Source organism: Tamandua tetradactyla, chromosome 5 (assembly GCF_023851605.1).
Source record: "Tamandua tetradactyla isolate mTamTet1 chromosome 5, mTamTet1.pri, whole genome shotgun sequence".
Classification (NCBI taxonomy): Eukaryota; Metazoa; Chordata; class Mammalia; order Pilosa; family Myrmecophagidae; genus Tamandua; species Tamandua tetradactyla.
The window spans coordinates 12,363,638-12,375,546 of record NC_135331.1 but is presented as its reverse complement, the minus strand read 5'-3'; the positions used below and the strand labels follow the sequence as shown (position 1 = coordinate 12,375,546).

Below are 11,909 nucleotides of genomic sequence, written 5' to 3'. Positions count from 1 at the left end.
ACAGGGGTGGTATTTCCTACTATATACTAGATTCCTACAGCTGCCACACACCACAGCCACAGAGGGGCCCAGCACCGAGAAACTGAAGACTAGTTTCCCAGGCTCTCTGCCAAAACCAGTGCAGCATACACCTAACCCCCTTCCTCTTCACTTGAAATAGCACACTCAGCACTTCTCATAGAAATGTCTTCCGTGGGGACCCGAAGAGTCTCAGTCTCAGTGACTGGCCCAAGACAGAGCTTCTGGGCAGGGTGCAAGAATCACAAAAACAGACCTTTTAAACCACATTATTTTAAGTTCTGGGTGGCGGCTGGCCCTGCAGGGACAGTCTGGCTCCCGTAGGCCTAAGGACAGTGCTTCAACTCCATCTTGGCCACTGCTGCCCGGTGTACCTCATCTGGACCATCAGCAGAGCACAGTGCTCGGGCCCAGGCGAAGAACTCAGCCAGGGGATAGTCGCTGCTCAGACCTGCTCTGAAGGCCTGGAGGACATAGGGTGGGAAGGGGAGGAAGCCTGGGTGATGGACACCAAGGACCTCTGCTCAAAACAGCTTTCTTCCCAGGGATACCCCCCAGGACCTGTGTGATAACTGATGTCCTGGAAGACCTCAGGTGCAGACACACACTTGCCACTCTCTGGATGCCACAGTCGCCAAACCTGCAATGCAGGGTCACTGCCACTGGGAGAATCCCTCTGCTGGGGTGAGATGTTAAATTTTGGGAAGAAGGCATCCCAGCAAGGCTAAGAACCCGAGTTTTGGCATCATGAAGACCTAGGTTCACATAAATCCAAGTTTGGCTGCTTGCAAGTTGAATGAACTTGGATAAGTTGCTTCACCTTTCTGTGCCTTGTTTCCTCAGATTCAAATGGGGTCCATATTGTAGGGTTGTACTGAGGAGGGAAAAGGAAAGAAGCAGGTACAGTGAGTGTACAGGGAAGGGCCACCATCCCACTACAAGACGCTGGGTTGCTGAAGGCGACCAGGATTGCATTTATTGTAAATGGTTCAAACAAGCCAAAGATTCATAGTCTGCTCACCTGAATGGCATGATCGATCACTCGGTAGGCGATTGGGTGGGGTACCATTTTAATCATGGCAACATCTAGAGCTGCAGCCTCAAAGGAAGAGAAATGCAGGGAGACCAAATGCAGTACCTTGAAAGAACATCTGTTTCCCAGGAAGAAGTTAAGACAGTGGCTCCCAGAGAACAGAGATTGTTCCCGCTAGGCCAGAAGCTCCTGAGACAGCCCCTACCTAGTACATACTGTGTCCCCAACACTGGAGAGCATGGAGGGACAACTGGGAGGGTGACTAAAGATGCTGTAAGGTGTGACACTGGTGCCTGGACAACCCAGGAACTCTGCCATCTTTCCAAATGATGGAAAATATCTCTGGTACCCAGAAAAGGCAGAAGGAGAAGTCAGGGGCACAGCCACCTTCATCTTCACCTAACAGTGGGCCAAGGCCAACTGGGGCTCTGGGAAACCAAGCTACAAGGATCTGCCGTGGGTCAGGGCATATGAGTCAGGCACCCTGGGAGCTCCCATGGCTTCTGCACTAGATTGCCAGGGAACTGAGGATTTGTGAACCTGGGTGGGCCCCACTTTACTGAAGCCTTTCGGGAAGGAGGTAGAGGCTGTCCCACAGAGGGCTGGACAAGGAAGGGGACAATGTGAGTACAATGCATGATCCACTAGAGGCACACAGAAAGAGTAATAAATTAATGTCACACTTGAAATTAATGAATAATGTCACACTTGAAATAATCTCCAATTTTGGCAAATTCTGTAACTAGATTAAGGCCAGTTGAAGGTTCCTTCTCCCTCACCTACTTGTAGTTTGCCTGACTCCTGCACCAGCATACCTGGAGAGCCCAGATCGGGGTGCAGGCTTGAAGCCAGTAGGTTTCCGGGCCCCATTAAGCCCACTGTATTGGACTGAGAAGTTCACTGAGTCAAGTTCAGTATCTAGAGATTCTGTGACTGATTCCCTCACCACCAGCTTAGAATCTTTGTCGTCTGTGAGACCCTCAGAGGAGCCTCTGGCTTCTGACCTTATATCCTGCCACGTCCATGAGGTGGGCAGCTTTCAGCACGGCAGCCAGGCCTGCTCAGTCTCCACAGGTGGCTGGGTAATGTCTGCCAGGAGCATGCCCTGCTCCACCAGGGGTTTCCTGAAAGCCACTCGGGACTTCACCTGTTGATGCAGGAAACAGAGCCCAGGACACTCTAGCCCTTGGTTGTGAGTGCCCAGGTGGACTGAGAGCCACACTAAGGGGCAGGTATTCATGCCCTGGAGAGGAGGTGGGAGGAAGTGCACACTGGAGAGGACAGGCCTCGCTGCATGGCAGGGTAGGAGAGGAAGTGGAGGCAGGAGTGTGCAGCTCATCTGCCAGTCTTCCCACTGTCTAGCCACAGGCAGTTTCCAGGGACCAGAGATACTGGCACTCAACATGGGAACCGTGCAGTGACTTCCTACTCTGGCAATTTAGCCAAGTCTGGTCAGGCAGGCTGAGGGCTGGCTGCGAGGCAGCTGCCTAAGGCTACCCAGGATATGGTGAAGAGGCTGCGGGCGCCCTCTAACGGCCTGAGACCAGCTTCACACCCTGGAGCACTGGCGGGAAGAAAGGCTGCATGCTGGAGGCCCCTGGCGTCCAGCTTTTATCTTGCAAGGGCAACTTTAAAGCCTTTCAAAGTCACAAAGCATCAGAACAGGTGATACAGAGTGCTGCTTTCTTCATTTTACTAAAAACAATTATTATACAAGTAATATATCTCATGGAAGAAAAAGAATAAATTGTCAGACAAAATATAATGGAGAAAATAAAAACTGGTAACCCACCATCTCATTACTTACAGTTAATGGTGGGTAGCCTTCTAGGCTCTTTGTGTGTGTGTATATATATATACATACACACACATACATTTGCACTTTTTTACAAAAACAGGGTAACACACTAAATACTGCTTTGTAGACTGCTGGAATCTCACTGCAGGCCCTGCCCAGGCTTAGTTAGCCAGTCACCAGCTGTTGGCTGAATGGGGCCTTCCCAGCATTTTGCTATTATAGTCAGTGCTGGGGAACCTGCTACTATCAAATCTTTATCAAGGGTCTTATCCCTTGTAATCAAAGCCTATAAGTGGAATTGCTGTGTTAATACAATGCATGCATACTATCAAACTGCTCCCAGGAAAGTCAACTGAATTTTAATGCAGGATGAAACTGGAGTCCCCACCATACCCTGAGCCAGCAGAGAGGACCATTTAATTTTCAAAGGGGAAAGAACTGATCAGCCCAAGTCAAATGTGTTGACACAGAATGTTTGCTCAGTAATAAAATACATTTGACTGCCTCTGTTCTTTGCATAGGGTTTCTTGTGAGACATTGTTTGGCCTCAGAGCTTTACTTCATCTTTGTGAAATCATTACCCCTGATTGTTCCCAGCAAAAGATTCTATGTTTGATCCATAGCTCTCTTTTACTCAGACTTCCGACCTCTGAGGGAGTCACAGCAGAATGAAGTGCTCAGGATAGAGCTCGAGGCATGCCAGGGTCTGGCTGCTGGAGCACTGGGGATGAAAGCTATCAACAGGGTTTCTTCTGCATCTGATACTTTAAGATGTGCCAGGATGACTCTGGCAGTCTGTGACCCTTTGGACCTTGGAACACTACCATCTGCTGCCCAGAGCTCAGCGTGTTTCACATGGGCAGAATGGGGCCCATTCTGCTCTGATTTTCAAACTTTGCAAAGTTACAGATGCAAAGCAAAGGCAGGTAAACAACTTCTTGGCAAGAACGTCACCATGCTTCACCTCTTAACTGCTCTCAGAATCCAGCTGGGATTGGAAATCTGACAGCAAACAGACAGTGGTTCTGGGTCAGTGCCAGGAGTGAGGGGAAGCACCCACGCGAGCCTCCATGAGCACCAAGGCTCTCTCTGAATACCCGATCAGCTTCATGCAGTGATGGATCCTGCCGGAATCCAGTCTGCCCTGGGCAATCTTAAGCCCCAGCCCAGGACAGTGTTCTCCTTGGGCACACAAACATGTTCAAATAGGACTTCACCGTGGCCACCTGAAAGACCCAAATGCATCACTTTGAGCAGTCAGCTTTACCTGTCCTCCTTGGGTCTGTTTATCCCACACCTTCGGTCAAGTCTTCTGATTGGGAACAGTCCTGCTCTTGAGTTAGTCCTCTAACTGGGACGTAGCTGAAAGGGGAGGGGAAACAAACGGAGCATATTATGATGGAAAAATCACTCATTTCTTACGTCAAACAAATATTCTACCATTCTTTTATAAAACAATAATTCTGCCTTAAGCTGAAACTCCCTAGTAATTTGTGACCCTATTAACACAGTGACCCAATGGAAATGTTGAAAAGGAAAACATGAACATCTTTAGCAGAGAGAAAGAGCATAAAATGAGAAGACCAAACCAGGGCTATGTCCTGGAGTTCAGCTTTCCACAGTGGGAGAGAAGAGCAGGCCAGAGAAGGTTTGGAGTGCACTTCCTGGATCCATCCCCTGCCCGGAGAGTCCTCTCTGTCTCTCAGAGTTCTGTTTATCTTCTAAGTTAAGAGGAGAAAAATGCATAAATGCTTCTCTGAAATCTGCCTGCATGGTTGAGCATGTGGCCTACCAAATGTCGTCACACCCCTCAAGGAGGTGAGTCCTGAACTAGAGCGAGGCTGCCCGAGGCCATCAGGATGTGCTGCACTGTGAGGTCTAACCTGGAACATCTTCCAGGCCATACACGTTAGAGGCCGGATGATTTTTATCCCTGTGGCATCCATGGGAACCAAGAGCACAGACTGCTGCTGGTGGTGCAGGGCATATGGGTCTCATTTTCCCATAAACACACAGAGTTGGCAGTGAGAGTTCAGGATGCCTGCAGGGAAAGGAAAGAGACAGACCCCCCTCATCTGACGCCAGGCCCATCGATTGGCTCTCAAGATGCCATCCTGGCACAGGGCAAGCCAAAGTCAGCAAGCAGGGAGAGCTCTGCGGGGCTTAATACTCAGATGAGTATTTGCAGACTCTTGACCATAAATAAGAGCAATTGAATCTACAGTTGTGAGACAACAATTTTAAAAAGCATCATAAAGAGTTGGAAATAAAATTTAGAGGCAAGAGGCTTGAAATCGCTACTTGATTCTCACCAGCCTCTTCTGCTGTGTTCCTATAGGCAGTGTAAACATAATTGTTTGGGGCATGGGCTTTGGAATCAGGCAAACTTTCAATTCTGTGTTCCATGCTTACCAGCTGGGAGCTAGTACCTTAAGGCAAGAGACTTAAGTTCTCTGACTGCTAGTTTCCCCCTCTGTAAAATTGGGACAGTAATACCCACCTTCTGGGGAGATGTGGGGATTCAGCAAGGTAAGGTACCCACGGTACTCGTGAAGGGCCCTGCAGAGTTAGGACTTGATACACACTAGGTGTGCTGGTTTGAAAGGATATATGCCCCCTAAGAAAAGCCATGTTTTAATATAAATCCCATTTCATAAAGGTAGAATAATCCCTATTCAATACTGTATATTTGAAACTGTAATGAGATCATCTCCCTGGTTGATGTGATTTAGTCAAGAATGGTTGTTTAACTGGATTAGGGGATGACATGTCTCCACCCATTTGAGTGGGTCTTGATTGGTTTATTGGAGTCCTATAAAAGAGGAAACATTTTGGAGATAGAGACTCAGAGAGAGCAGAGAATGCTGCAGCACCACGAAGCAGAGAGTCCACCAGCCAGCGACCTTTGGAGATGAAGAAGGAAAACGCCTCCCGGGGAGCTTCATGAAACAGGAAGCCAGGAGACAAAGCTAGCAGATGATACCGTATTCGCCATGTGCCTGTCCAGCCGAGAGAGGAGCCCTGACTGCGTTCACCATGTGCCTTTCCAGATGAGAGAGAAACCCTGAACTTCATCGGCCTTCTTGAACCAAGGTATCTTTCCCTGGATGCCTTTGATTGGACATTTCTATAGACTTGTTTTAATTGGGACATTTTCTCGGCCTTAGATCTGTAAACTAGCAACTCATTAAATTCCCCTTGTTAAAAGCCATTCCGTTTCTGGTATATTGCATTCCAGCAGCTAGCAAACTAGAACACTAGGTTACCCTTCACCTTTAAGATATAATGCCCCTTATCCGGGAGCAAGGGGAACCACAGAGCAGGTGAATTTCAAAGGTGAAGTTCAAGGCAAAATGAAGAGAGAGGAGGGAAGGAGTGAGCGATTCCTAGAGTCATGTGTGTAGGAGGGAATCCACCCCACTTGTGGGCACCTGGTTAAGTCTCCACCCCCGTAACAATCCTTGAAAACAGAGCATTCTGGGAGATGCTCCTGGTCTCACAGGGTTTGCAGCTTCTGGGAACATGGAGACAGAATCTTGTTTGCATTTATTGAAAAAGAAGTTGGCACATTCGTTACTTCTCAGACAACAGCTGGGCATAGAGACAGGATCGAGAGGCCTGCTTATCAATAAAAGACCCACGGAATTGACTGAAAAATGGATTTTGGGCTGAATAACTGACATCCACCACTTGTGACCATTGTGACATGGAGGCTGTGCTCTCTGATCAAAGACTCAGTGTGGGTGGCACCGAGGAGACAACCTGAGTGAGAACACATTCCAGTTAGAATTAGCAAAGATTCCTGGGCTCCCTGTCTGCAGAGACCCAGTGGGGCACAGTGAGGGTCTGGTTCGATCAGAAGGAGCCTCCTGGGCTTGCAGCACAGAATAGGTACCTGAGGCTCAGTCATGGCAAAGCAGGAGCAGGTCTTTCCCTACAGCAGGGGCATCAGCCAGCGTGCTTTCTGTTCCTCAGTGTCATATTGCACCCTGTCTCTGGAGCAGAGCAGTTAAATATCTAAAAAGGAGAGAAGCAGAACGATGACTCTCACGTGTAAGTTTAAATAAAACTTCCTGTACCCTGGCAGCAGTGGACTGGAGTCCCTTCCAAGTCATGGGCCCCTTGACAACCTAGTGAAAGTTCTTCTTCTTTCCAGAGAAACACACGTTCAACATTGTGAACAGAATATCTCAGACCTCCTGAACTCCCACCATGGACCCCCTGTCTGTTTAGAAGAAAGGAGAGTGGAGCCAGGAGGCTGGGGGCGAGTGGAAGCCAGGCTGGCTGTGCCCTCCAGAGCCTCAGCCTCCAGGTAGCTCCCATTGGGAGCTGCTGCCCTGCTCCTGGACAGTCCCTGCCCCCACACTTGACCTCTCCTTGTTATCCGAAGTCTCAGTATCAGTGTTCATGACGCCAGTATGAGCCAGGGGGACTTCCCCTTTACTGCAAAAGAATGATAGAGCATACTGAGGTGTTCTCAAGCCCTAGGAGAATCTTGCACATTTAGGGGATCTTTAAAGAAGGTACCTTGGGTGCATATAGAGAACTGCCCATCAGTTGACACAAGTGTGCATTCATCATATTGGTCAATCCAGCTCCATATTTTTTCTTGGGATCAATCTCCAAGGATAGAAAAACGTTCCAAAGTCCTTCAGCCTTGGCTTTTTCCTCTCATGGGAAAAATAAATCAAGAACCCCAGGATTTAATTTTAATTTGATCCATGGAAAACAATGGAGGGGAGTGGAGGGAAGAAGGCTGACAGACAAAGATGCAGTGTGTACCCAAAGCAGTGACCCACATCTGTGCTATCAGGCCGGGTGTAAGTCTGCACACCTGCAGGGACGGTGGTACAGTAAGCTCCAGGGGAGGACCCTGTCCTATCAATGACAGCAGCAATCACCTTCCATACCCATATCCCAGACACTCCTGCTTTCTCCTTAGTTCATCATTATTTACATTACTCCTGCTGTATTTTTGAATATTGTTAGAGCATGCTCAATGAACACCGTAGGCGGAAGGGTCCTTTGCCATGCCTGGAAGGAACACGGTCCATTTCCTTTGGCTTCAGCCTCAGCTGCTTTTACTTAGTGAATAAGGAGTCCCCTGAACACACTCCTTCATGAGGCAAAGCTTTTGACTGTTCCCAGGACAAGGATAGCTCCACATTTCCAAATGTGGCTCCTATGTGGGTAAGCAGGAAGCCTAACCTAGTAGTTAGCAACTCAGGCTTTCCCATCGACCAGTTCAGACCTAGCGCTCTCACGGGCTGGGGAGACAGGCAAAATCCCTGCTCTCCCAGTTTTCGGTGTCCTTGTCTATGAAATGGGGTTGTGATGACAACCCAGCAGTCAGCACTGCTGGGTTGCAGCAATAGAAACTGGCTGAGGCTAACTAAAGGAAAAAAGAAATCGGATGGGAGGGTTCTCAGGAGCTCTCAAAAGGGACAAAGATTAGAGAAGGAAGCCTGGAAGCTCACAGGGGCCAGGGCTGCCTAGAGGATTGTGATAGAAGAGGATACTCAGCAATCCCCCTGGGGCCCTGCCACGTGGAATGAGTGCGTGCCATCTGTTTTCAATACTGTCACTGCATGCTATTCCTGTTCAGTTGGCTCACGTTTTTGGCCTGGGAGGGCTGGGCAAGGCACCTTGACTCCCAGTTGTGCCAGACTGTATTCAGTGGGGGAGAGGGAATACCCTCAAATGAAACTGATGCTGCTACCAAGAGAAGGGGAAGTGGTCACTAGGCAGCTCAAACCTGACCACTGTCTGCTGCACTCACCTCCTTGGCTTGTTGGGAAGATAATGAGATGACATAAGTGATTATGAATATAATCATTTCTTTTCCCTCAGGCCTGATTTTTATGTTTAGATTGGGCTTCATCTCAGCGTCAGCTACAGGATCAGTACATGTACCACTATTTGCATTGAACTCATTAGCTCAGAGTGTAGTAACCAAAGATAAGGGCAGATTGATTGGAATAAAGAAGGAATAGGAAGGGAGATGTAGGAAGCCAGGGAGTTCTGAGAAGAGGAAGGCAAGGAAATGAAGATAATCATTTCCTGGTAGGATTCCCTGAAGGGGGAAGAACAACTTAAGCTCAGAAGATTTAGATTGGATTCAGGCATTATGATTTACTAGCTGTGAACCTTGGACACATCTGTTTCCTTGTCTTTAAATTAAGTATAATACTTACCTCACAGGATTTGGGAAATGCATGGTAAATGGCCAATCCTTCATTTGTGGATGGTAATCACACTTTGGATAAAAGTCATGATATGCTTTTATCACTCTACCCCAGAATCTTAATTTTCATGATTCCCAGGTATAACTAAAAGTAGAGTGTTCACCAGTACAGATTTTTACTAGGTGTTTATTTCAGAGTTTAGAGGTTTCCACTGCATGAGTATTTGCTTTTCTGATGCTTCTGTGTAGTTGACAGGCCAGGCCTATCTACCTGGGCAGGGACTAAGTGTGCTGGCCAGGATGTGGGGAAAGAGTACTGCAAGCATTAATGACAGGAGGGTATGCTGGTAACCTTTTGGATGACAATTTGGCATTATTTATTAAAACCCTGAATTGTCTTATCCTTGGACCAATATTTTTCCTCCAGCAAATTAATCCTGTAGAGACAGTAAAAGAATGGAGAAATAAGTAGAAGAATGTCCAAGGCACCTTGCTGACCCAGTATCCAAACCCCTCCTACTCTGTAGGAGCCCCTCACTTAAACATTTCAGTGGGGTCAGGGCCTGGTCTCCTGCAGCAGAAGCTGAAGTGGTCCAGACACTTCTTTTCTTCTTCTGGCAGTAAAGGTATGGACATGGAACCTACACTTGGCCATGCAGAAATTTCCTCCTTAAACCCTGAGTCCCTAGGAAGTGTCTAGAAGAGCTAACCAGGCTGCTCTTGGTCATGCTCCCTGAGACCTTCCTTCTCTTCTAATGTCTTCTGAAGCTGGTTCTTCAGCTTCCCTCTTAATGTTATCAGCTTCTTAATGGACTCTGCTGAAGTGACCCAGAGCTGGCTTCTGTGGCTGGCGTTCAGACTCACAGAGTACTTCAGCAAGGGATGGGTTAAATGAATTATCATGCACCTCAAAGCTCAATCTCCATGCACCGACATGGAAAGGGGATATATTATTAAATACAAAAAGCAAGTGGGAGATTAGAATGTATAGAAGGATTCCATTAAAACACAGGAATAATGTGTTAGTATGTAGTACAAAAAAGCTGGGAGAATAATCCACCAAATTGTTGACTCTGATGATCTTAGAGGACAGTAAACTTTAGAAAAACTCTTTGTTTCTATGTGCTATGCCTTTGTCATCTTTGAGCTGTGTTTAATTTTCTGATATGTTCATAACTAGGGAAAAATGATAGTGCTTTTTTTAAAAAAAAAAAAAAGTAGACAATGATTGCGTTGTAGGCAAAATATGTGCGCCTGAGGACCTCAAATAACAACACAATCCAGGACTAATTATGACAAAGAGTAGCAGGTACTTCAGTTTATCAGTTAAAATGGCACCACTGCCTGACAATAGTGTCAAACATATTTTACAACTGATTTGGCTCTTTTATCTTTGACATTATGAATCACTGCAAGACAGGCTTTATTAACTGATATATTTTGAAATACAGTTTGAAATTTACATAATGAAAATATGCATAAGCCAGGATCAGCTGTCCCAGCTGTCTGATCCCCAGGCACGGCTTTCCTCTGCCTGTGCGGTCACTCCCATATGAGCTAGGTGGCTGTGACAGTCACAGCGCAAGAATGAGGAAATGAAAATTGAGTTATCTAGAGCTTTGCACTTTCTGATAATGGTGGAAAACCAAGATAATTTGTCTTAACTCTCCTGTCTCTTTGTTGCCTGCCAAGGGAGCAGAGATGCTCAATCAGGTGAGCTGAACTTCTGTGTTGACGTGGTCTTACCAACTCTAAGGTACTTTATCTTGAGGTCTTCTGTCAGAGGGGAAGGGGTCCACCTGTTTGCTAAGGCCTGGTGACTGCAGCTCCTGCTCGGTGGGGTATTCATGCTGCTCTATAAACCACTTCCTACAGCTTTCTGACTGGCTGGGAAGGGCCCTCTGGAGAGAGAACCTGAGTTCCCTTTGAGGCACGAGGTGGGGAAGATTCTGGAAAAGAGACAGAACTCCGCATGTCTGTGGCGTTCAGCAGCGACAGTGCACTGGCCCACGTGTGACAGGACCTCATTAATGGTTTTGTGGCTGACATCTTTTTGAAAACCCGGAACCCTTCTTTGATTGCAAAATCCCATGCCAGGTTAGACATAAATTCAGTGAGCTTTCCACTTTGTTTGGCAGTTGCTGAGTTTGCTTGTCCTAAGCAAAATAAAAGAAAAACAGTTATTACTCCCAAAAAACCCTTAACAATAATGTTAACAAGGGATAATAGTAATTATATCAGCAGCTTCTTCTGTTTGCTGAGCACTTGCTAATACCTGACACTGTGCTACGGGCTTTACAAGCATTATAACAACCCTTTGAATTCCTAAAACAACATGGAAGTTTTTTTTCTTTTTGAAATAATTTACTTATTTTTCAATGTGACAAAATATATACAAAAATCATTTTAACCATTTTAAATTGCTTATTCTTTGACATTAAGGACATCACAAAACTATGTAACTTTCACCTCTCTATCTGTTGCCAGACAGTTTTCATCACCCCAAACCAAAACTCATACTCATTTAGCAATAACTCCCCACCCCCCTTTCCCCCACTTCTAGTAACACTATTTTTCTTTCTGTCCCTATGAATTTGCTTATTCTAAGTATTTCTTTGAGAGAAATCGTACAATATTTGTACTTTTGTTTCTGGCATATTTTACTCATCGTGATATCTTCAGGGTTCATCTGTGTTGTAGCATGGACCAGCATTTCACTTTTGTGTGTGTGTGTGTGGGCAGGCACCGGAAATCGAACACGGGTCTCTGGCACGGCAGGTGAGAACTCTGCATTCTGAGCCACTGTGGCCCACCCTCACTTCTTTTTACAGCTGAATAATATTCCATTGTATGGATATACCACATTTTGTTTATCC

General features: G+C 46.6%; 1 protein-coding gene across 1 annotated transcript in view; it reads right to left on the bottom strand.

Moving 5' to 3' along the window:
- Positions 1–317: 317 nt before the first annotated feature.
- The window catches only part of ACAD10 (acyl-CoA dehydrogenase family member 10), a 66,567-nt gene continuing 54,975 nt past the window's right edge, over positions 318–11,909 (bottom strand). The window contains 17 exon segments of the mRNA XM_077159877.1: positions 318–482; positions 1,040–1,117; positions 2,056–2,099; positions 2,102–2,198; positions 3,910–4,013; positions 4,016–4,075; positions 4,733–4,756; positions 4,759–4,890; position 6,116; positions 6,527–6,552; positions 6,555–6,615; positions 6,739–6,836; positions 6,839–6,866; positions 7,377–7,517; positions 10,784–10,853; positions 10,855–10,905; positions 10,907–11,189. Coding sequence (XP_077015992.1) covers positions 345–482; positions 1,040–1,117; positions 2,056–2,099; positions 2,102–2,198; positions 3,910–4,013; positions 4,016–4,075; positions 4,733–4,756; positions 4,759–4,890; position 6,116; positions 6,527–6,552; positions 6,555–6,615; positions 6,739–6,836; positions 6,839–6,866; positions 7,377–7,517; positions 10,784–10,853; positions 10,855–10,905; positions 10,907–11,189 — 1,436 coding nt within the window. The 3' untranslated portion in view covers positions 318–344.